At 45.2% G+C, this 26,367-nt stretch overlaps 2 protein-coding genes across 2 annotated transcripts; both read right to left on the bottom strand.

Moving 5' to 3' along the window:
- Window positions 1-12,382: 12,382 nt before the first annotated feature.
- LOC136990484 (transcriptional repressor scratch 1-like) lies at window positions 12,383-14,225 on the bottom strand. Its single transcript, XM_067288870.1, has 2 exons — window positions 13,957-14,225; window positions 12,383-13,533 (listed from the first exon to the last, which is right to left on the bottom strand). Exons 1-2 carry the CDS (start codon window positions 14,030-14,032, stop codon window positions 12,797-12,799), a joined length of 813 nt encoding a protein of 270 aa, XP_067144971.1. The 5' UTR covers window positions 14,033-14,225; the 3' UTR covers window positions 12,383-12,796.
- An 8,302-nt stretch (window positions 14,226-22,527) lies between these two features.
- On the bottom strand, window positions 22,528-22,941 carry LOC136990540 (zinc finger BED domain-containing protein 5-like). The gene has a single exon (XM_067288943.1). It carries the CDS (start codon window positions 22,939-22,941, stop codon window positions 22,528-22,530), a length of 414 nt encoding a protein of 137 aa, XP_067145044.1.
- Window positions 22,942-26,367: the final 3,426 nt, after the last annotated feature.

A 26,367-nucleotide genomic window follows, 5' to 3' on the forward strand; every position in this document is an offset into this window, starting at 1 on the left:
AAGGGCGGCGCTTACACTCTGTAAATTGCACGGTAAATAATTAAATTTTTATTAAAATAATTCGGCAAATTCCCTGGTTGTAGATATTTGCTCTTTGAGGAAACTGTTCTTCACAATCTGTAAAAGTAGAAACAGAAAAATCCTACGGTACTTAAGTCTTTATATATATATTTTTTTATCGATTGGGTTAATTAAAAATTATTCCGGTGTTTATTCCGTTCCGTAGAAACTGTGCCGGACCGGGTCTGGAACCTTACGTTCGGGGTCCTTAAGCGCGGCTTAAAGGCGCGTATAATAATAATGGAGCCGCCGTTAGAATATCGTAAATGCCTTCAGGCTTTATTCGGGAAGAAACTGTAAAATCGGTTAACCGGTAACGGGACGGCCGTGGAATATAATTGGCGATCCCATACAATTAACTTTTCGTGTTTCGGAACAAATTATAATAACGCCTTATCGATAGGAAAAATGCTTTTATCCCGTGGCTTTCGGCGGGATTTTACTTACAATTAATCTCTTACGGCCGCCTTTCCTCTCCGTATAAATAATTGCAATAAATATTCGTTAGGAAATATCCCGGAGTTCGTGCATTTTTGAGAAAACAATTATCCACCCGAAGAAAAGAAAGGATGGAGAATAAGGGGAAATTGTTTTGGAAATTCGTATTTCTTGGAAAATGCTGAGCGCGTGCATTGGCAGGAATGTTCCTATTCGGGCGAACACTTTTACACTTTTCTCTCCGGTTAAATGAGAAGAGGTTTGGAAATGCCAAAGGCCGCGTTATCGAGAGTGGTGGAAAAAGCAAAAAAATCGAATAGAACCGTAGGGAATTCGTGGTGCAAATGGTCTTAACGGAAACCTTTTTTTGTTTATTTTTAAATGTGGATTTTAACTTTTTAAATCATTTTTACCACGAAGATAAAAAATTCTAATTTATATTTAAATTTTTGGTTAAAAGGAAAGGCGGTCGACCGGATTAGATTTTGCAGCAGAGGAAAGAGCTGGACCGCGTCAAAATATCATTCTAATTGAATCCGATCGATGCGAGGTAAAACGGGAACGTCGGAATAATAGGAAATTTCTGTCGTGACTAAACAAACATTTCTAAGGAATCGGGGCGGCCGCGTCGATAAAATTCCCGGAAACAGAGTTCCGGGAAAGGTTAATTTAGAATCTGTCTAAATACGTCGAATAATGTAAATTTAGCATTGGCGGAATTTATTATTATTGTAAAAATATCGCTTCTATTAAAGGAACGTTACTCCTAAAATAACTAATGTATATTTTATCAATGGAATAGGAATTAAAATACACGATAGCGTTTTCGCGTATTTTTTTTTCTTTCTCTTAATTCCCCCAACGTTCTGTGGCGCTTTATAGATTGGTGGGGTCCCGGGCAAATTTGAATTAGGGGGCCCCGCGTACGGTCTCGACTTCAAACATTTTGTTTGGGGGGATTTGGCGGAATTCCCCGATATTTTCGTTGGTTGTTTAACGCCACCTCCGCGCGTGCCTCACCGACAATTTTGGGTCTCCGAATATAAATTTAAATATCGTTAGTACAGTAAAGGAGTTTATAAAAGATCAGTTTGAGGTCCCGGAACATGGCTCCTTTTGCCCGCGCGATAACGCGTGGCTGTCAACGTCGACCGACAGGAAGGTCACACTTTCCGTGGCTTTTTCGGTTACGGATCCTTTTTCCGTGGCCGAAATTTCGAAACTTTGCGTTTTACTCCCATTTACGTAAGTACTTAACGTAGTGGCGTAACGTATTGGGGGCGGCAGGGGCGGCGCCTCCCGGGCGGCACTTTTAGGGGGCGGCAACATTTCACAATAAATAATAGGCCTAATATCTTGTAAAAATTTGAACCATTTTATTTTATATTTTTGTCGCACCTTCGAGTCGGACCGATTGAAATGAGCACGGAATTTTTCATTACTTATACCTAAATAAGGGGACGGCAAAATTTTTCTCCGCCCCGGGCGGCTGACACCCACGCTACGCCACTGACTTAACGACGAGTGACGCGTCGATATATAAATATAAAATACGCATTTTCGAACTAAGACCGAAGTCCGGAAAACCGGGAGATATACTTGTGTATATAAAGTTATAAGTATTAAAATGAGTAATAATAATAGTAAACATTTTACCAAAGATTTCTCCATCTTGGTAATTTACGCACTGCAATTCGACTCGTATATGCTTTCTGGCAATGCCCGTATCGCTACTTAATATAAATTTTATATTAATTAATAGTGCAGAGTAACGTTCTTGTTATATTTATTATCGCAATACGCAAAATCTATTAATACACGAAGCATTTAATAATACGATTAATCACGCGGGGTCGATCAAGCAGAAAGCCGCTTTTGGTCGTTGGGAAGGAAACGCTTATGGCCTCGCCTTTAATCATCTGTAAAACGGATTATTATTCCGTAAAATGACGGTCGCAGGTCAGAATTTTTTCGGCCGTATCCGGGTTTTACTTAGTTGAGATTTTCCGTTGGAGGAAAAGCCGGATAGGGATTTGACGGGTGGGATACGGCAACGGGCCTACGTTCGGCCCGGACGATGCCTTTCGGAGAGGATTTTCTGCGGGAAACTGGCCTGAAGTGGATGATACGCCGGCCAAAAAAAAACCCCCTCCGAAAACTGCACGTGACCGGCCCGTAGGCCGGGCGCCAACCCGCCACCCGCTACCGGTGTTCGTGGTTTTATCCCCTCGGCCACCGGTGGACGCGCGGACCTTTCCAATTGGGCATTTCCGGCCACGTTTATACGCGGTATAAAATCGTTATAGTATTGTTTTCTGCCGTAACCGCCAGGTGGCGGTATAGTGCACGAAGCCGCAAAGTTTTAAGGTAAAAATTCATATTTTTTTTTAGTTATAGAAACATAAATATTTTCACTTTTTCCGAATTGCGTGGATAAAATACTTAGTTCCGTTTCGTTAATCGTCTTTTCTTATCTAATAATTACGTTATCTTTCTCTATTGTCGTTTCTTACTTCTTTCCCCTTTCTCGTTAATTATAAAAATTTCCTCGGCAATAATTTGCGTAACCGGATAGGTATTGGGAAAACGAACGATACGAAAAGACAGAAAGTTACGTAACAAATCCTAATTTAAATGCAGAAGCGGCCGAAACGTCGGAAAGAATTAGTAAAAATCTCGTATTATTCCGCAGCACGTGAACGTTTTACCCGTTACCCCGCGCCATGGCCGTGACGTAGATTGAAATAATACCATAACCGTCTTAATTTCGTTTTCTGTTTTCTCTTTATTCGACCACGAATGTTCCAGTAATTAAAGTAAAAGAAGAATAAAAGAATTTTAAAGGAAGCTTTTTATTCGCACGAACGATGTGAAAAGTAAAAATCAATTTTCTTCTACCCTTATCGCGTGACTAAAAAGCGTGGGGGCCGCCGGTGACCAGCCCGTAAATACCGACGGTAAGCGTAAGGCCGCGTTTCTTTATACAGCGCTCGAGAAGCGCTTTATAGCGAACACACTGAAACTGGTTTCTAATTGGCCAACACTGCTCGTGACGTCATTTCGCTACACTCTCGTTGCATAAAGAAACGCGACCTAACCGACAATGTTTCTAAAGGCCAACGGTGGCCTTCGAAATAGCCAGACCGTTCCATAAAACCCGGGAAGGGACGACGTGGTGGGAGTGCGTCACCACCCACTTTTATATCCGGAACACCGAATTATCGAAATTCTTTCCGATTTACCGTTTAATTGAGAATCGGATGAAAAACACCGGACTAGACCGGTGGTAAAGATCCGAAAGAATACAAAGGACGGAATCCGGCATTAATAAATATTATACGTTCGCTTATAGAAATATTTAGATTAAGGTACGAAATATAATTTTTTAACACCGAAGTATTGCGTGGTTGTAGTGACCGCAGTTGGTACGGTTTTAAATTTCCATCCAAACGTGGCGTTCTCTGAAGAACTGTTTTACAAATGAAAACGTAGCCGTAACTCGCGCGCCTTCGTTCTTACTAAACTAAGACATTAAAACGGCGAACCCTCTGCTGACGTAACAGAGCGATTACCGGTCATTAAAGAACTCGTTTCTCCATCCCCAGCCTCTTTCCGTAAATTCGTGGCCGACTTCCGGATCCAAATTTCGGGGGTGGCTCGACGCGCCTTCAAAATAGCTACGCCGTTCCGTCGACCGAAACGGAACGATTCTAACGGAAAGTTTTTAGTAAATCCCTAATTTTTATAAACGGAACAGAGTCGGAAATTACGAAAGGTTTAGCGACAATGGTGACGGGACAGGGAAGATGCCCGTTTACTAATCGAATAGCGCAGTTTAATAGTTCTCGGCGGTGGTCGAGTAACTCGATAGGCCCTCTCTCCTGCGACGGGTGGCGTAAAAGACGTTGGGGGAGGTTCGAGGCAGAGACGTAAGACGATATCTGCCAGACCGGGCGAAAAAAGTCCCGGCCCCCACGCGTTTATTAACCTTCTCGTATCGTCGCCGCTGGTTTTTTGTCAAAAGCCAAACAAAATATATACTTTCGTCTGGTGCACGCAATTTAAAGTGGAGAAACGCCATCCGATCCGGAATAAACGACTCGGTCTTCTTTCCATTTGTTTCTCATTGACGTCTTTCCACGTTTTCCTTCCGTCCGTCGATGTAAGTTAACACGCCTTACGATCCAATTTGTTTCCCTCGGACCCGGAAACGTCTTTCTTACACTTTCGACCCCGTCCTGGCAGGGTCCAAAAAACAAAATCGTTTGTTTAAGATGGCGTTTTATTTATTGGATATTTAAATTCCCTCAAACCTTAATTATTTCTTTCCCGTGTTCTCGTTGGAGTTTCCATTTCGTAAAACAATTAACCTTGGCCGATTCTATCGTAGACTAAACATCGTTATTTACTTATTTTTATTTATAAAGACGGGAGCGTAGCTGCCGCTCCTCCCGAAACCAGGCGAAACGTGCTGTGGCGTAGAACAAAGGGCGCGCAAAAAATATACAATTTACGCCGTCCGTTCTTAAGTACTGTACCTGCGCTTACGCGTAGCAGTTAACCTTAATTATGACATTTAACGTCGACCACCGTTCACTTTTTAACACGATCCAGCTTTAGGCGATGCGTACGCGCCGGGCATAGAGCTGGGGTCCGATTGCTGTGGATGAAAATAATATAAATATTCGTACTTATAAGAGAAAAATACAAAGAATCGGAAAGGAATAAATCGACCGACCGTAGACAAAAATGAATAAATAAACGAAACTTGGTTTTTGCGTGTTGGACATGTGTCCGAGGGAAAAAGACGAAGACCGAGCAAACACGCCGGCGTTCGAGCTAACTACTGTATTTCCTTTTTGACGACTTTAATTTTATTTCGGTTTGGCCACGAAAATAAATGAATAAATCCGCCTTTTCCGCTAAATGTGTTTTTCTTTCCGATTTTTGTTTTCCACGTTTAATCGACGTTTACCTTTCTTCCCTCCGTCTTCCCCGGCCTGCCGTTTAACAGAAATAAGCTAACGACGCATCTGGCTATCAGTTCTTAAATAGACGCGAAGGTAAAATTGAAATTTCCGCTTGCGGATGACGTCATGCCGACAATTGCAAAAACTAGCGTCGAGTTTAACGAGAGAGGGCGTCACCGCCACTTCCTTATACAACGATTTAATCAAGAAGCGCATGCCTACCTTTAGATCTTCTCTCGGAACCACGTCGTATTTCGTTTTTCCTTATTTTACGCCCTCCTTATAAACGCGGAGAAACTCTAACGCTCTCCCGTGGTCGGAAAGAAAACTACGGGAACGAATTTCTTCCGTTTCGGCCCGGCCCGCTGCCCGGAAACCCGACAAATATATTATAAACTTCGGCGGATTGGTAGAAATTTATGGAAAAATCTCAACCCGCCGGCTAACCTTTGACCTGACGGGCGCGCAACTTTTCGTATCTCCCGCCATCTAGCGAGGAGAAAAGTAAACCAGACGGCTTCTTACTCCAAAATTGACGACTGGACCGCGCACATTACTCTCGCGCCATCTGTTGAAGCTTTTAATCAATACAATATCATTTGTTTTCTTTCTTTCTCCCGCCAGACTAGCAGAAATTGAAATTTCGGAAAAGCATTTTTAATAATTTCGGTCTGGGATGCGATTAACGTTATTTTCCTATTAATTTCGGCTTAAAATTAATCTTGTTATTTGAAATCGGTTATAAAGTAAATGTTAAAGTAGAAGAATTTCAAAGAAACACAAGCAATAAATTTTACCGAAGGTTTACGATGTTACGATATGCGAAATTTACGGAAATAGAATTTTATCATGCTCAATTCTGTTCAAATCGTCTGTTTCTTTACAATATTATTCGTAAATGCTTAAATAAGCATTATTTTAATAAAATACGTCATAATTTTAACCCCAAAAAAAAAAAAAAAAAAAAAAAAAATGAAGTTTAAACCGATCGTCTACTCGCCATGCTAGACGTAGCGAACGCCATTATCCACCGTCTAGAATTGCCAGATGCCGGCGCTTGACAGTCCGCCGTTCACGTTTTGGGTTGAATACGACGGTCGCGACCTCTCTACTTTCTTAATTCTCTACCGCCATCTGGTAGCCGAGTACATAAAACCACCGAACTCTCATAGTTAGTCGTGGGTTCGGACATGGCAAACGGGCTGGCCACGTGGAGTTTTCCTGGTTTTTTCCCACCTAAATAGGGCCCAGCTTCCCGTAAAAGTCTTCCCTGGAGGCAGTGCCGTAATTAGGCAGGTGCAACAGGTGCATCTGCACAGGGCCCACTGGAAGGGAGGCCCAAATGCATGTATTTTGTTTTATTATTTTTCCAAATCTGATTAATTAAGCGGCCTAAATGCAAATTCTTGCACAGGGCACAGGAATGGCTAGTTACGGCACTGCCAGGAGGCATCCCTCTTGGCAGTTCGCTCGCGTGTAACCAAATAAACCAAACTAATTCTAACGAGCGATTATTTATTGTGACATCTTTACAATGCCAGACTGCAACTTTTCGTCACAATATTCTTAATTCTTTGTGGTGTCTTGGCCGTTTATATCATACTTTTCCTGTTAGCAATACCGTCATGCCAGTTCTAACTTCGTTCGGGTAAAAATTTTGAATCGAAATAACGTGACTTCCCGTGCAAACCGGAAGTTCGTATATAGTCAATCGTGGCCTTTTCCCCTAAGCTTTCCATATTTGATCTCCAGTTTTATATATCTGACTCCTTTCTCGAGATTAAAGAAAGACAGACAACGGACAACAGTGGGAGTTTATATGTCTACAATTTTTTCAAATTGCATTCCAATAATTTTTCTATAAACGCGATGTTTACAAGAACATATTTCCTACTTAGTTTACAGAATCTGTGGCAAAAATATTACTACACTTTTCACTTTATTACTACATAAAAGCAATTGTTCTAGCATTTTTACAAGATTTTTTTTATTTTTATTTAACGGGGACCATCACGAGCTGTCTACACGGATCACTTTCAAAGTATTAGCAATAGACCAGTATTAATTAGTAGTTATTGACCATTCTCTCTTCGAGGAGACCATCCATTATTTTTGGTGGAATTACTTCAACCTCTTTTCTTTTATCTATCGGACCAGCGTCGTGGTGGCATTCGAATAGGAAAATTACGTAATACGAGGTTACCGGTGAGCACAAAATATGTTTTAACTGACTTTCGAAGGTGCTGAGTTTAAGTATTTGGTCCGTTTTTCGCGAAATTTGATTGGTTGGCAAATTATCGTTTGATATTCGGCTATGAATGGTAGTTTCTTAGCGTTAACATTAGGACAAAAATATGACACGTTAAAAAATTTAAGAGATTATATTTGCACTTGGCGTCTACCTGACCAATGAAATGGTGACATTTCGAACCGTCCAAGTGTCGCGATAAACGTGACAATGGTAGGCTAAATCTTCTCCACTTGTCTTAATTTCTTGACTTGTAGGTTTTTCAATAAATTCGTCAGCAGGTTCTTCGAAAACACTTAAACGTGTCTCACTTTAATATTAAGTAACATCTTCACAAATACTGGTTTGAAAATCAGCGTTTTTTTTTTTTTTTTTTTTTTTTTTACTAATACTCATATCTTGCTTACTGACTTACCTTCACCCTTCGTGCGAATTTTCGGCAGTTGTAATTCTTTATCGTCTAGTTGTTCTTCTATAGAATCGAATAGCCTTTGCATAAACGATGAAGATTCGGTATGAAAGACGTTTTCTGATTTACAATTCATTTTTTCTGCTTGTAATGCACTAATTCGTTTCTGCCATCCCACGGTGTCTTATAGTGCGCTTATCCGATTTGACCAGGCCGAAAAATCCGATTATGAAGACGATAGACATTAAACAGTATCCGACAATTACCATAACATTTATTACGTGGGTATCGAATTTACAATTTTTTTATAAAACTGATCACTATCCTTAAAATTAAGCTTTTTGCCATATTATAGCAATTAAAAATATAAAAACATTTTATAACAAAATCTCGTAACAGATGGCGCCACACGTAATTTTAATTACGCTTAATAAAAAAAATTTCATAACAGCCGGAAAAGTTACGCAAATCGTTGCTGGACTTTTTCCACAGAGGGAATCGAATAAAGCACGCGCTACGATCCCGCTCAGCTAACTTACTTGTACTGTACATATATTGTATATTGTAATAAATAAATAAATAAACTCTTGAAGACGCGACGAAACATTTATAAAAATAAAACTTTATTATTAACAAAAAGTATTTCTACACTTCTCGTCGGATGTCTGCTGTGCAAATGCGCACAGGCTGACCAGTTTTGGTGGTCACTTTTGGAAGGACAAGTTTCGTCCGTTGAAGCGGTGTGGCTGGGACGGGGAGGGGAATTTTTCCGCGTCCCGGGAAAACTTAGGTGACCGTGGCGTTTGCTATCCCTATAAAATTATCATTACTTTACTAACATAAAATAAAATCTTTTAATTTAAATTAATAAATAAAGCTAGGATGTTTATGTAATTACGTAAAAACATACGTTACATTTGCTACATAAATTAGTCATTTTTTTAATATTTACATATTTCTTTATTTTTGCAATTTCAAATGATTAATATTATTTTTATATATCAGAAAATGGGTTCTTCCGAAACGTAAGAAGCGCCCTTAATATTTACAAAAATAATCTTCCTCCCCTTATTGCAATAACCAGCGCGGCCGAATTAGCCGTAAGTGACCGAAAATAGCTATCTTTCTGCACATTACGCGTATTGCAAGTTAATTGTTAACTAGTGAAAAGTGGAGGAAGAAGACGGCAACGCCTAAAGTAGCGAGTTGGAGAAATTGCCAACTGCCGGGGTTAAGAAGTTGGGTAGAAACATCTTTGGCACACGGGCAAAAGTTCTTTCGTGTGGTATTTGCAACGTAGCGGTAACAACGGATCGGCCACGGCGCCTACCGACACCGTAATAACAAACTGGTGGTGGAAGCATCCCGGTGGAAGACGCAGATCGACTCGGAAAATTGAAATACGGTCTTGTATCGAAAGGGAAATACAAGCCGAATGTCAGCGGTGTGGGTTTTGGAATGACCCGATATCGGCTTTGTCAGCGGCCGATATATCTTTCTATAAACTGGAGAATGCGGTATTCCGAAAAGTTGTAGAAAAATATCGAAAGGCGTCTGTGTCTGGACAATATACGACCGGAAAAAATTACACTGCCGGAACGAAACCTTAAACCACGTCGCGTACAGTATTAGGAAGGTAATGGGAACAAAGAAATCATTTGGACGTTCATAGAGGAAACCGCGGATGCAAAGAATCATTTCGTCGGCTACATCATAATCGGAACTCTGAGAAAAACTTTCTCAGACGAATTCATTCGTTGCAGGCCGAAGTGGTGCAGTCTACAAACAATTCGACGGTAGTCAGTGGCGTATCGAGCGGGGTGCAAGGGTGTCTATCATGCACCAGGCGCCACTCGCAGAGGGGCGCTCAAATGGTCTCCAAGACAAACTATATGTGTTTCTGGAAGGGGGCGCCAATAATGTGTCGTGCCCCGGGCGCCAGTTATATTCGCTATGCCTCTGACGGTAGTGAGTCTCTTCGATTGGGCCACGAAAACTCCCCGCCGGACCAAATAACGTACGAAAACGTCCTCCCGCTTCTCATCCACGCAGCCCCTCACGCGGTAAAAGCGGGCCTAGAGCGGTAAGTTCTCTATCCTAAAATGTTGCGCGCTACTCGCCTTCCTCAAAGTGGAAGAGGAATTGCGGTGGTCTGGCGAGAAAGCAGATTTCTTTACGCAAAACGCGAGAAAGTATTCTCGAAGCGCCCCTAAAAATGCCAACCGGACGGGGCATTTTTAGGCAAATGCCAGGCCAAACCGTTACCTCGGGCCAATGATAAGAAGACGGGGCGCGGATAGAAGCCCGGTACTATGCGGAGGACTGGGAGAAGATTAAGGATATTATCGAAGCCTTAGTTTTAGACGATAGGTAAAACGCGGGCTTAACTCAACAACCGGCGAAAATTTCATCTAACTTCCGTGGCCCGCTTAGAATCATCCCGCAACTGGAAAAAATGGATGGGCTTTGGTCGACCACACGCACTCCGGAGGTGAGAGAGCCCACCGGAAAAGATCTTACGGGTGGACGTAGCCGGGAGTCTCTTACGATTAATTAAATAAATTCACAAAATCCCGAGTCCGACGTACTTTAACCTTAACTTTGTTTACGTCACCGGACAAACAAAGAGGAATACCGTACGCACATTTCAATTTCCCGGCCTTCCAAATAATTTAGCCATTTTCTCCACTAATAATCGTAAGCTCCCTCTCTGCCTCCTCTTTGCCTTGCTTTCCACCTTTACCGTTCCAAATTTTCCTATCAACTTTTCCTTCCGGGAGTCGACACGGGACAGGCCACGGCTGTACGGTAAACGCGCGCGTAGTCACGCGTTCAATAATGCTTTCCACCCGCGGATGCGCCAGGTCCCGACGTCCGTAAAAATTCCATTTTTCACCCTTCTCCCCGGGCGGCGGGGATGTAGAGGAGAACGAGATTTGGCTTCTCCAAGTACTCTGGGACGGAGGAATAGCCACACCAGGAAAGGATAATCCGTCGGCCTCCCCCTCTCCCTCGACCTCCCGAAAGCGCGAGACGGGAAGAGGACCGAAAGCGGAGGACCGGGAAACTTTGCCCGCGTCGGAAGAAAGACCGTCCGGTGGTCGGAGCGGAAGGGAAATGGCCGTCGGGCGCGGGAAACGCCGGGCGTCTTTCTATTTTTACTTTTCTTTGTCAGTCCCGGTGGCAGCGTTCTCTTCTGGCAAAAAACCCGCCGACCCTCCTTTTCCTTCCGTGTAAATCGTCGGTCCCCTCCGTCGTCCGCTCCTGGGGTTAAAGGGACCATCGTCCCGCCAGCGGTTTACGGGGATCCGAACTGGCCCAGGGGAGGAGGAGGAGGACGTCAGGCCACGAGCGTTTCGGAGAACATTTTCCGGAGATATTTCTCCCATCCGCTTGGACGACCAACTCTCCCTGTACTCGCGCACTGGATACAGAGGTAGGAAGACGACGGTTTACGCCTTTTTCAGGCGCTTATACGGGATATACCGGGTAGTGTTACTCTCTGGGATTCCCTCGAAAAGAAACCCGCGGTCCGGCGTCGTTTCCTCCGTTTCGTGCCGGACTCATCCGGTAAACGGCGAGAAGACGTCAGCCGCATCGTCTCCTCCGGGAATCACCCGTCTCTCGCCTTCTTCCTCTCCGTTTCTTTCTTTCCGGTTTCCTCCCCCCGTTGTTTACGTTCTAAAGTCCGTCCGCGGGCGACGGACTTTACCGAAGGTCGAGGCAACTTCTTTCCCGGAAAAGAAAAGCGTTGTCGTCTGGCCGTCGTCTTTCCGCCGGCGGATGCGGACGAAGAAAGGAGTCGGACCGACACCCGAGGATTCCCGAGAGAAAAGTCGGTCGCGACCTTCTCCCGGCGCCAACCGAATTAGAAAGTGGGCAAACCTCCCTCCCGACGGAGAGAGGAAGGGGGCGACACCTGTCGCATTTTTATAGCTCTGGAAGCGGTCCAGGAGGGAACGTCGCCACTCGCTGCCTCCCACCGCCCGCCACTTTCCCGTCCGCGGGGGGAAGATTCGGCCACGCGCCCGTCCCGGATAAATATAGCTGCTCGCATCCGGCGGAGTTGTATTTCTCAGGCGCGTGCCGAACCGAAGGAGAGGAGCGGGCCGGGAGGCGCTCCTCTCCTTCGGGTGGTTCGGCCTCCCCCCGGGAAGGATTCGTCGACCCGCGTTTATTTCGGGCATCTCTCTATTTAAAGCCCCAGACGACGGACGCACGTTCCGCCCGAGTCTTTCCTTTGCGGACAGAGACGGATTAAGTACAAAACTCGGTTTATTGATACAAAAACACAAGAAGTACAATTGGACGCGCTGAGTCCTTCGTTATAAAAAAGTACAAAAAAATACGTCGGGCGGAAGATGCTTACAAAAATAAAGTGCCGGCTCTTCCCGCCGCCCTACGGGAATCCGCGGAGCGGAAGGTCTCTCCCGTCGGACGGACCCGCCGTAAATAAGTTATCGAAATAAATAGGACGGACGCGTGCCGCGCCGCCGGGCGGCGGTGACCTGCCGTGCGGCCGACTATAAATAGAGGCGGAGGAGAGATTCCGGGAAGAGCTGGGCCCGGACCTATTTTCGGAGGAGGCGAAAAAGTCCCTCGGAACGCCGCCGGACCCGGCAAGGGACGGACGCGTCCGTGGTCCACGAAAAGGGAATCGGCCGGGCGCCTCTAGGCGCGCGGGTCGGCCTGTCGGCGGTGCAGGCGCATGCAGGACGACTCCTCGTGCTTGTAGAGGTAACTCTTCAGGGCAAAGGCCTTTCCGCATCTCTGGCAGACGAAGGGCTTGCTGCTGGAATGCGTCTGGATGTGGGCCCGCAGGTTACTCTTGTCGGCGAAGGCCTTGTTGCAGACGGGACAGCCGAAGGGTTTCTCCCCGGTGTGGGTGCGCACGTGGCCCTGCAGCAGCCAGGGTCGACTGAAACACTTGCCGCAGTAGGGACACTGGCAGCCTCGGCCGTGAGTCCTGACGTGCATGCTGTAGGCCGGCACAGAGACGTACACCTTGTCGCAGTGTGGACACTTGCGCGCCTTCTTGTCCGTCACGCTGCGGTGCGTCTGCCTGTGTCTTGCCAGGTTGCTGGAGGTGCTGTATCGCTTGCCGCACTCGGGACAGGCGTGCGCCTCCCGGGGGGGCGCCGCCCGTTCCTCGCCCGCCATCCGCCGCACCACCGCCGCCAGCACCGTCCGGTGCAGCGCCGCCGCCTGGCCCCGCGCCCACCGCCGGGCGCGGAAGTCCAGCGCCCGGGCCCCGGGAGGCCCCGGCTGGGGCGGGCAGCGTCCCGGCGACGGGGCGCGGGTGGTGTCGGCCGGGGATCCGGGACCGTCGGGTCGGGCCGGTCGGGGGTCGCTGGCCTCTCCGTCCGTCGGGTCCTCCGCCGTCCGGACGCTCCTCTCGGGGCTGTTCTCTGAAAGAAAAAAAGAAACGTCACACCGGGCCACACACGTCACCGGGGAAGAGATACGCGTCGGAAGACGAGAAACGCCACTCCGCGCCGGGATTAACGCCGGAGGGTCGACCCCGACCTCCTCGACAGACGCTTCTCTCCGGACGACGATAAATGTGTCACCGAAAGGGTCCGATTACCCTCTCTCCACGTGCCGTTTCCAGGCAAAAAACTCCCGCAGTTTTTTGCCGGGGGGCCCGTCCAGTCCACGCGCTGACAGCGACGTTTCCGACGCGGCCACCGGAGAAGGAGGACCGCGTCGACGCGTGGGATTGCACGGAAGGGACCTGAGAGTTTCTCTCCGTAGTCGTCGGCCCGCGGAGAGGAGGGAGGAACGAACGGGCTGAGCGCCGGGAATTCGAGAAGAAGGAGAAAAGTACTCACCGGTGGGCACGTGCGAGCGTCGATAGTCGAAGTCGGCGTCGTAGCGCCGATTGGTGATGAGGAAGGCTCTGGGCATGGCTCTTGGCCTCGTCCCTCCGGCCACACCGCGTGTGCGGGGGCCGCGCGCCGGGGGATCGGGGATACCGAGGTCCGGGGAGTCGAATTACGGTCGTGGCGCGGAAGTCCTTTCGACGTTACTTCGCCGGACGCGGCTGGCGATCGAATAATATTTCGGGGGACCGCGGCCAACTTACGCACACCGGCAGATCCCGTCTCGACCAATAGAAGGCTCGCCACCGACGCGGGACCGAAATAGATCCGCATTTTTGGCAACCTTCCCTCTCCACGCGCGCAGACACTCGTGCTCTTTCCCCTCCTCTCTCTCCGGCGTTCTCCGCGTCCGTCGGATCCGCGGCCGGCCCGTCTACGCTCCGGAACCGGAACCGAGGACGTCCGTCGGAAGAAGGTCCTAAACCGATTTCAGGGCCTCCCCGGGGAGGGGGCCGCGGGCCAGTTACTCCCTCTTTTTTTCCAATTCGAGAGGCCGGGCGGTAAACAGGACCGACCCGCGGCACGCGCCGGTTTTGATCCGGATCCGAAGAGGCGCGGGAGCGTGCACCGGAAGAGACGATACCGGGCGATGGGCGGACCGAGTGAGTTAAGAAGTCGACAGAAGAGAGAGGAGGCGGTGACGAGAAATTGGCATCGGGGTGCGAGAGAAAGCCCGAAGCCACTTCCGCCGGAGGGAATCCTGCTAAACGCTTTTTGGCCGATTTTACGAAAGAGGGACGATGTCGGTTCCTGGTCGGCGGGCCCCGGGTCTTCCTCCGTAGGGAACGTCGGACCAACCGCTCTAGTGTTCCTCAATAAGGAGAGAGAGACTTATCCCTGAGGAACTCTCCACTTTCGCCTGTCGGGATACGCTAGAAGCTTCCGCCCGGGCCCGACGGGACGGGCCCCTCTTTGGTCGAGGCGGGCGGCGATGGGACCCGAAATCCGGCCACCGCTTTTCGGGGTCCGAACCGCCACTCCGACCGGATCCGGACCGGAAGCGTCGGGTAGACGCGCGGTCTCGGCGGGTGGCCGGTCGTCGCCGCTGTGGGTCGCTTCCCTCTCTCTCCCGGGACGAGTCGCGCTTCCCTCGGCCCCCGCCGGGAATAAATCCGTCGTTTTGCAAATTGCGGGGACGAAGAACTCGTCCCTTTGCGTCTTCGTCTCTTTCACGGCGGGGGAGGATAAAGGGGACGGTCTGGACCAGAAGAGGGGCGGAATCCGGAAATTTTGGCCAAAGTCGAAAGACGAAGGGGAGAATAAACGGCGGCCGATTCCTTCCGCCGACGCTTCGGACAGAGCCGCGCTCTTTCTTAACCCCCGTCTGGGTCTTTCCTCCGCTTTCCTTTTTTCCAGTTACCATCAAAGCCCGCGGGAATTGGCGCCTTCGGACCCCTTCCGGACCGTCTCGTCTTTCCAGGCGCTTCGACCTCTTCGGTCGGGGCCCGTCCGCCCTCCTTCTCTTCTCGGTTCCGAATTAAAAATAGACGTTGGTGCGGGAAGGAGGTCGAAGAGAAGACGCGACTTCCCACGCCGGAAGTCTTTCGTTCCACACCCGGGCTCGGAAAGGTCCCGCCGATACCGACGGTCTTTCCGGAAGCCTTTGGCCACTCGGGAGGCTCCCCGGCGCCACCCGCCCTTTTCTCCCCCCCGCACTCCGTCGGTCGGTTTCTCTCTCCCTGTCCGTCTCGGCCGCTGCCGGCCTTTCCACCGACGGAAATTTTCCGGAACGGAGCGCGGAAGGTAAAAAGGCGGGGGAGGTGGCGCCGGGAGGGAGGAAGCGTCGCGTGCCAAACGGATGGAGGAACGATCTAAGTTGGAGGGAGTGAGTAACCCGAAAACGACGCGGCGATTTCCCTCCCGGGAGCAATCCCTCCGGTTTCGGTCGTTTCCTCCCAGATAAATCCACGGCGACATTTTTTACGGACGACGTCTTTTTCTTTCTCGGTGGAGAAAGGCTTCCGGGGGCCGAGAAAGAGAAATGGAAATTCGAATAACTCGGTTAACCGGTTTGGGGCTATGGCCGGATATTTTAAGCTTTCGGGGGTGGGAAGGGGGATTATTTGGTAATGGCCTGGGACGAAGGAGATAATGGTTGCTGGCTATGGCCCTGGATGGGTGAACTTCCGTCGGGTGGGAATCGACGACGAAGGGTGAAGAATGTTTCCGAACGGCGTATTAAAATGGCGGTGGAAGGAATCGACTTCTTTTCCGGAAACCATCGAATACGATTAATGTTTATCCGTCGACTCCCACCTCAGGTCTAGATTATAAATTATAACCTACGGAATAGACGGTTACGAATTTCACTCCACCTTCCGCCCGACAGTGACGTTCTCTTATATTACCGGGTAACGGGTGGCGCGTAATAAGCCACTGGTGTCGAGTCGGACAAATTAATTTAAAATCGTCGGGGGTGGGACTAATCCCCGCGGACTTTTTACCTATCTACGATCCTTCTATAAATCCACCTTCCGCTCCTCGCGCCCGCTCGGCAGCCCGTAATGGTGTACGAATCGAGTGTCCGTCCCTTCCTCCGGGATTCCCGTCGATGGTCGGGAGACAAAATGTAATTTTTACGGGCCCGTTTTTTCGGACGGTTTGGCTTTCGATTTTTCTTCTACGAATAAACGAGACACCGCTCGATTACCTTTTGCCAAACAAACAAGACTTTCTTTTATCGGTCGTACGGTCCCGTACTTTACTTGCGGCGTTAATTTTTGTTGTATGAATTAGCCGATTTTTTAAAAATTGTAATGGTAAGGGCGTTAACGTCCATCGAACTATCGGGCTACCTAGTACGGTACTTATTACAGTATAATAAAGGCCGGCAGATGAAACGGGGAAAGAGTCGGGACGGCGGCCTCCGGAATAAAACCCCCGGACATTTCCACTCCGGGAAGAGACATTCTCCTCTGTTATTTACTTTCCGTTTCCCTTCGGAAACCGGACGAAGAAATAGGAAAGTTTGTCGCCGACCCCCCCTCCACCCCGTCGATTCTTCCCGGAAACTCCTTCCTTAACTGGCGGAGCGATTTAGGACGCCGGGAGACTGGAAGAAGGAAGTCCCGGAAAAACTTTCCGGGAGTTTATTTCCTCGGTGTTTTCTATTCTCGTTTCTCCGCGCCCGAACTTCTTTCCCCGCTACCCACGCTTCCCTTATCCTTTAAACTCGACTCTCCGCCGCTTCCGCTCCGGTCTGGGCAGGCGGTCGGCATCTCCCCCTCTCTTCGGACTTCGTCCGACGGACCCGGGATTTCCGCAGGAAACGCCGGACGAGGTTACGAACCCGAACCTCCGGCCCGGTTTATTTAGTCTCGGTGCGAGCGTCTCTTTGAAAGGAAGTCGACGCTCTTAACTTAAAGACGGTCCGGGTTCGATTAACCGGAGGAAGCCGCATCCGACTCGTTAAACCGGTACGGATGATACTGGTTTAACGGAAAGCCACTCGGATTCTTCCCTTCTCCCGGCACCCCCTCGCGTCCGAATACCGTCTGGAATTAGAGAGAGTCCCGCGCCACAACTGAAACTCAATAAATACGGAAGGAGCCTGGGGAGGCGCTCCGTCTTTTTTCCTCCCGTCGGTCCTTCTCCCGCGGAGGCGACGACGACCCGGAGGCGGGGAGCGGTTGGCTACCGGACGCGCCGTCCCGCACCTGTCGCTCGTTCGTCAGGGCGGCGCGCGTCGGCCCGTAATCGGACACCCGAAGGACCGGAAACGGAAACGAAAGGAGGAAACGGGAGTCTCTTTCCTCCCCTCCCGCCGGCCGACTCGGAGAGGAAGAAGGGTCGGGCCGCGGACTCTGGCGTCGGGGCCGGCGGGAGGGGGGAGAGGAGGACGGTTAATTGGGACGAGAGGAAAATTTATCGCCTTCCATTTATCTGGATAAAAGCGCGATTTAAGTTTCTTCTCGGAGCGAGAAGATCGATCGACCGAGCGACCTTCGACGCCCCCGAAAAAAACCCGCAGTCAAAAAACAGCAAAGAAAACACGGAGTCGGTCCGAAGCCCGGAGACGCTCTCCCGTCACTCGTCGCCGGAAGACGCGCCGTGGGTAAACCTAATCCGCGGGGGTGGCCGCGTCCCCTCCTTCCCTCCTCGTCCTCCCCTCTCCCCTCTCCCTCCCGCCGCTGGTAAATAAGGTTAGGACGCCGGCGTAACGCTGGATTCAGCCTCTTTCCACCTTTCCCTTCGCCTTACGCTCTTTTTTCGCGCAAACGAAAAAAAAATTTTGCGACGCACCCAATCGATTAAAGTAAACGACGTGAGTCTTTTACTTTAATTGATAAATCGCCCCCCCTCTTTTCGTGCGCGCGTCACCGGAAAAGGAAACGGCTTCCCCGGAGGAGAGGCGGAGACAGAAGCGCCGATTTGTTCCCCGCCCCCGGGGAAAGGTAGAACAGGGAGGAAGGAGGCGACCCGGCCGCCGGATTACGCGTTAATATTTGGTCCGGTTGACGCCCTGGGACGGTCCGAGAATTGTTACGTGGCCCGACGGCGGTATCGTCGACTTTTGTCAAACGGAAAAAACGATTATAGAAGAAAGGAATTCATTAGAATTATAAGTGGATGGACGAGAACGGGTTTGGGGTCGGGCGGATGCTCTGGTCCGGCGTAAACGGGACGGTAGTTTGGACCAATGTCGTGTGGCGCCGTTTTCATCCGGCTCTTGCAGTGTGACCCGGTCCGTCTGGGATATTCCAATACTTGACCAAAACAAAATAGTATTACAGTATTATTATTATACCGGTAGACAATTCGGTGTCTGTTTCTTTCGCAATGACTCGTGCCGTGCCGTGGGAAACACCACCAAATTTTAATCGTAATTTATTTATCTACTAATGTACGTGATTTGCGTAATTCTAAGCGTTAAACGGAGAGTGAAAATATTTTTTTTTCGGCTCCGTCTTACAAAACGTTACAGCGGCAAACCATTTAAGACTGTAGCGGCGGTCGAATTGTGTACCGACCACGGTAACTTTAGTGCTTTGCAGGCAGAACTAAATATCGGTGGCGATATTTTGGCATTAAATCGAGTAGAAATCGATGTAAATAAAACAAAATATTCGTTTTCCCGAGTCTATTTTTGCTTATAATTAGGAGATTTATTATCCGGGAAAGATAATTGCGTCAAATATTCGAGTACGTCCGAGCCAAGCTACCGCTTAAATTGTATAACCACACAATTACCTAAATTTAATGGTGTAATAAATCGAATAAAACGTTCTTACGGAGTTATACTTTATAAAAAATACAATGAGGCGGATTTTTAATACAATCCAACAAATAGAGAACTATACTTTGAATTTAAAGAATCCGAGACGAAATACTGCCCAGCCATTCCGGACTCTTCCCCGTTTATTACCGATATTCACCTTCTCCGATTGCGCGGAACGGCGCGAGTTTGGTAATAAACCCGAAGACGAAACGTTGTGATGTTTCGCCAGTCGCCGCTATTTTGGTCGCCGTGGCCTAGGCATTCCCCGTCCGTATTACACTAAACTCGGCAAGAAAGGGAAAGAAACCCGAAAATGGCCGGACTCCGACTTCTCGTAAATTAGAAAATACGGCCGTCGACACTGTGACTTAATCCCACTTCCAACACCAAAAACTTCTTATTAAATGACAGTTGTTATAGGCCCTAAATAGTTCCGAAATTTGCATCCAATTCGTATCCCGGCACCGCTTTGCCTTTTTTTTTTTTTTTTTTTTTTGCCCAAATGCCTAACGCCAATGACCTAGTTCGTAACCAAGCAAAACGGCAGAATAAAGTGGCTTATCTTAAAGCCTATTGTTGAAAGAGTGACGGTGAAAATTTTACGTACGATTTTGTAAATAATGTCATGCTTCAAATTAGTACTTTTTCAGGGAAAGGAAAAGCCCCGGAGGATTACACGCAACTAAGGAAGGATCAAGGAATACCACCTAGTTCGACTCGAATCGTAGAATTGTCGTAGAATTGTCGAGGAACTTAGTCTTCTAATCTCGTGAATGTGAATTTTTTCGTGGTGTCGCTCTTTCGAAAACTTTCGACGAAGCCATTTTTTGCTTCGTCAATAACTATCGTAGGAAGCGTAGCGCGTAAACCGGTTGGACCAGGAAGAGCTTCTGGTGAACTGTTTGTTACTAATTGTTCGTCAAACAGTAAGCTTGAATTACTTAATATATCTGATAATTTCGTTATAGTCGAAATCAATTATTACCAGGAGTTTTTACGGGTAGTTTAACGTTAATTTGGCTGCAATTTGAAAAAGTTGTAGACCTATAAATTCTCACTTTCGTTCGTCTGTCGTTCCTTAATCTCGACGACGGAGTTAGATATATAAAAGCCGAAACCAGATATGGAAAGATTAGGGACAGGAGGGCTCGATTTACTATATACGAACTTCCGGTCAAAACCGGAAGTCGCGTCATTTCGATTCAAAAATTTTCCGCCGAAAGGAGTTAGATGACCAGCCGCGACTCTATTGCTAACGGCAAAGTATGATGTACCGGGGCAAGACACTACTAATTTCAGGTGGAGAGCATACATTTTAAATTAAAAAAAATTTTTAAATTGCAGTCCGACATGATGTCCATGTCACAATAAATAATTGCTGGTTCTCACTTATTTATCTGTTTCTAACTATGACAGTTTGATGGCGGGTCTCGAAGGATACATTCTGATTTCGTAAACGGTGATGAATTTTTAATATTGAGAGACGTTAATCAAGAGAATTTCCAATGAACTAAACTCACTATACATCGGTTGTAATGTAAACTTTTATAATTCTCGTTTTTCTAGTGATGCGTTTCTCAACCTGGGGGTCGCGGTGAAATTAAAGGGGTCGCGAAACAATAATGAAATCATTTTATGAAAAAAAGTCGTGTATTATAAACTTATAAACTTGTAAAGAAAAAAAATTAATGTGATGGTTGCATATGTTTTTCATTTAAAATTTTCTCCATACGTGGATCTTAGAAACACAAAAGTAAATTGTTTTCGAGTGATAAAAGAAGATTCCTGTACTTAGTTTTTAGCGCAACCATAGACGAAAAACCCTTTTCACAGAGATAAGACGTTGCGAAAGGGATTAATATTTTTAATGCTTCTATGACTAAATTTCCATATTCATGTCGACGAGCAAGCCAAAGCCAAAATGTATTTAAATCTACAGATGTAGCGTTTTGTCGGCAGACATTTCGATGAGCTGGTCGTGAATCTCAACTGGTAACTTAGCAGCGGCAACATTTTCACTAAACGAAACCCATCTCTTCAGAAATCATTTTTATCTTCCGGGAAATACTCCGTCAACTGAGTTTCAACTCACGCAAATGCATCTTCACGCAATCCAAACTGTGGTGAATAATAGTGTCTTGTTCATTCAAATTTTTTTCAATATAATCCGAAGTGAGTAGGAACATATCCAAATTTTTGCTTTCAAGGCGAATAATCCAGATAGCAAGCTTCTTAATAAAGGCACGAACTTTGTCTGTCATTAATAAAATGTTTTTATCACGTCTTTGTAAATTCACCTTCAAGTCTAATAAAAAGTAAAAATACGTTACAGATGGATACTAGTCCTATCTTCACTGCTTGCCATGTCCAATCACCAGGAACAACTATTTCCATTGCAGAGACAACCTTTCTTTAGAGGCTATGCCTCTGCACAAATATGCAAAACAGTTTAAAATGTCCGCAGGTGACAATCCCAACACAATTAAAAATATAATATTTCTTTGTAAAATGGGCTGGCAGAATTACAATTTAATAAAAAGTAAAAATACGTTACAGATACGTTACAGCAGTGAAAATACGTAAAAATACGTTACAGCAGTGAAGATAGGACTAGTATCCATCTGTAACGTATTTTTACTTTTTATTAAATTGTAATTCTGCCAGCCCATTTTACAAAGAAATATCACATTCAAGTCGTTTAAATGCAAAAATACATCAGCTAAGTAAGCCAACAACAACATACACTCATTATTCTGTAAAAACAATGAGAATGGCATTTGTTTATCCTGGAAAAATATTAATTCATCTCGCAATTCCAGTACCCGGGTTAACACTTTCCCTCGCGATAACCATCTAACTTCTGTATGGAAAAGAATTTTCGCCCATTTCATCGCATAGTTTAGCAAACAGCCTGCTTTGTAACGGTTGGCTTTTAATAAAATTAACCAACTTTACAGCTTCGCAAAGAATTTGATTGAGATTTTCCGGCATATTTTTTGTGATAAGAGTGTGTCTGTGAACGAAGCAGTGCGTCCGTTCCGCCCTTGGTATAAGACGATCTCTTAATATTTTCATTCATCCACTGTTCTTTCCTGTTATCGCCTTTGCACCATCACTACATACTACACTACATTTTGTCAAATCTATGTTAGTATAGTTTCTCATAGCTTTATAAAAAACATCAAAAAGACATTGTCCTGTTGCATGACCCGGTACTATTTTGCAAAACAATATATTTTCTTTGATTGATGTGTCTCTATCGCATTCATACCTCACAAAACATAAGAACTGAGACATGTTTGCTACATCTGTTGATTCATCAAATTGAATTCTAAAAATTTCACTCGAACTCGCTGAATTATCTGATCGCGAACATCGGCATCCATGCCATCGATTCGGCTTGATATTGTGTCGTTAGAAAGCGAAATGTTTTTCAATTTTTTTGCTTCTCCCACACCTATTAAAACACTGACCATATCAATTGCAGCAGGCAATATGAGGTTTTCGGCGATTGTCTGGGGTTTGGACATCTTAGCTACTCTTAATGCTACGAGATAAGATGCTTCAAGTACACTTTTATCAGCATGGCTTAACTTACAAGTAGAAGTTTGTTGATTTCTCAAGGTATGTAATTTTCTTTCGAAAAATTCCAAGGATTTGTTTTTATGAGCCGGATGTTTAGTTTCCAAGTGTCGAACTAATTTTGATGGCTTCATGCTTTCATCGGAGAGAACTTGAGAGCAAACAACGCACTGTGGCTTTCCATCCAATGAGGTGAAACCATAATTTAAATAACTGTCATTGTACAGTACAACTTTGTCTTTTTACCAACCGATTCACTGGATGTAGATGGCTCACTTCGTTTTTTTCACAAATTTATCCATTTCGCATTAGAAATTTAAAAAAACAATTCAGTTTCACGGCTGACCGCACACTAACGCAGCGGACGCACGCTTCGCATTCGAAACTTAACTGAAGTAGCGCAATTGCCAGCGCCTCTTTTATACTAGTGACAGCACGACTTGTTCAAACGCATCCATATGCATGTTCAAACGTGCTATCACAGCGAGTATTATAGAAGGAGATCAAATTACAAAGAGCACGTACACATCAAGTTAGAACTTGTAAATTGCTCATGCATGTACTCGTCATACATGCATGTTCATACCCGTCGCTATAAACGCAACGACATAAAATAATAGGAATAGTTGTATTACATTTTTTATACTGTCGGTATTTTCTTAATGTATAAAATTAGTGCAATGTGATTATATAATATTTAAAAAAATTGACATTTATAATTAGAGGAAGGTGGTGCAAGATGGGGCCATGGGGTAAACGGGGACGTCTGTTTATTCGTGGTTAACGTGCTTTCATCTAGCTGTTATTTGGGGAACTAAATGTCAACCTCAAAAGGAATCACGGGACGAGAGAACGTCTCTTTGTTTGGAAGTAAGACTGTTTTCCATGTTTCAGCAATACTTCATCTAATTTTACGCCCGCTAAAAACTTTCTACAAAATAAGTATTATTGTGAACTTTTACATTACCTTAGATGAAGATATTATTGTATTCGAAGTAACCTTTAAGACTGAAAATGTTTAGTTCTGAAATAAAGTTGACCCGTGTTTGCAATCAGTATGAAAAGTGCACGTTGGGGCAAGATGGTGGGGGCAAGATAGGTTACCCCATCTTGCCCAAGGTTGGCCATGAATTCTGCTGCTGACTATAGTGCAGTGAACTAGTTTTAAATTCGTTGTCATTGATAATTGTATTTCACCTTTTCGAATATATAAAATAATAATTTTAAAAATGATCTTTTTATAGGAAATGAAATATTCCACTTTTAAATCATATCTAACTGTAATAAATTTATACAGTATATACTGTATTACTTTATTATTTATGTTTTTACGTTTTATTTTATTTATGAAAACATTTTTTAAATTTAAATACTATCTTAACGAGAAATAAAATGTGAGATAACAATCGAAATAAAAAGTTTTCCACGGAAAAAAATATCGTCTGCTTACAAAATAGCGAAACTGAGCATGCGCGAAGCGACAGTATCGTCTGGTAAAGTAAATACGAGTAAGTTCAAACTTTTATATTTATTTATTCGGAAAATAATAATAAATGTAGTCGTTGTGATAAATGGGCACACTTTTCTTGTGCCCATATTGAAGAAAACGACAGTTTAACCATTTTAATTTGTCCTTGTTGTATATAAAAATAATATCCCCATCTTACCCCATGGGTGGGGCAAGATGGTGCATTTACATATAATTTTAAAATATTAAATTTTCTTGTTTTCTTAAAAACGTTTTTCAAAAATTAAATTTTGTATTATATATTACCAAATGTTGTAGCTGCTGAGAATAAAAAAAATGTTGTTCTTATTAAAGTGGTTGCCATCTTGCAAGATTTTTCAAACCTTAACGTCCTCCTCATCCTGCCCCACCTTCCCCTACAGTCAACATTCAATTAGTAATAGTAAGGCTTAGGGGCCGTCCATAAATTACGTAAGGTATTTTGGGGTGGGTGGGGGTCAAGGATTTCTTACGATTTCTTACTCGGAGGTAGGGGGTATAGATCTCGTCTTACGTAATATTCTTGTTTTTATTTTTTGATCTCGTTGAGTGATGGAGTTTTGAATTTGGCTTTAATTTGGCTGTTTCTATTAAGAACGCTCGTTGTACTGACGCCATCAGATGTGACGTGTAGAATAATAACGCTAGCAGACTCACTCTCTACACATTTTTTATCATGGGAGAAAAGCCGTGTTCTCACTGTTTTTTTTTTTTTTTTATTTGAATAAGTGCACCACTCCTATGGGTATATAACACTAAGAATACATAAACCAAAATACATGATACAAAGTAAACATAAAATTAGTATTCGATTTTTAGTGAAAACTAAAATGTAAAACTAGAAATTATAAATAATCTTATCTTCCATAATTTTTGAAAATAATTGTAAAAAGTATCAAACAGTGGCTTCTGAACAAGCTTATCGAGTGGACATGACCACCTGAAACCAAGCGTAAAGATTTCTAATTTCAGAATAAGTCTATCTTGATCGTAAATTGGACAATGATAGATCATATGGTCGACGGTGTCCAGGTTTTCTGTAGAGCAAAAGCAAGAGACAGTTTCTGTCCGGTTATACATGCTCAGTAAGTAGTTGAGCAGTAGCAAACGTTAAATCTCTATGTGGTGATGAGAACCTGCATTCAACGCTAGGAAAATAATCTTATTCCACCAGTTTTACGGCTCAACTATTGTTGATTCCACTTTTGCATAGCGTTGTCATAAATATAATTTTTAAGGTTGCTGCGTGAGAGAAGGTTGTGAGTGTAGTCCAAGTCACTGTCCTTTGCAGCTGACTTAGCCTCAAAATCGGCTTTTTCATTTCCTAGGGTACCAGTATGGCCACGAACAAACATAACAGTTATCTTATTTACAAGATTTTTAATATGGTGCTGGATATATGTGATTTTATTGCTATTGAAATTGGTATTTATTAGAAATTTTAAAACGGACTAAGAATCACTGTAAATGTTGATAGACAGTTTTGTTTGGTAGTGAAGTGGCCCACTGAAAAGCTTGGTAGACAGCATCTTCTTCAGCTTGATATATGGGGGTATCTTCTAACATATTTTGGGCAAAATATGTCAGTTTCGAGGAAAATACAGATACTTGAGCGGACATGAAGGGGGCTTTTGGACCCATCTGTGTAAATATTAATGTCTGCATGATTATCCATGGAAGATCCATGGTAATGTACCCTAGGAATAACCTTCTTTACAGGGTGATGATCAGAGATAGGGTAATTACAATATGGTAGCATTTGAACAGCCACAGATAGGAGTAGAGACTGTTGTGAGCCTTGATGTTTGTAGTTCTGATGTAGTAGGTTAGAACCTTTTCTACAATACATAGTGTCAAAGGAAGGAGCTCTGCTAGTATCAGAGAGGCATTAGTAGAAACAGTTCTGCAGCACTTTGAAATTCTGATGGCAAACTGTCTGAAAAGAGAGTAATTTACTTTCTACTAAATTTTTACTAGTTACATGATTCCAGCTAGAAGCCGCGTAAAGTAGCATTGGTGGTATTGCTCTATTAGGCCTATATACAGTTTTATA

The sequence above is a fragment of the Centruroides vittatus genome, unplaced genomic scaffold (assembly GCF_030686945.1).
Source record: "Centruroides vittatus isolate TY-2023 unplaced genomic scaffold, ASM3068694v2 scaffold_944, whole genome shotgun sequence".
Lineage (NCBI taxonomy): Eukaryota > Metazoa > Arthropoda > Arachnida > Scorpiones > Buthidae > Centruroides > Centruroides vittatus.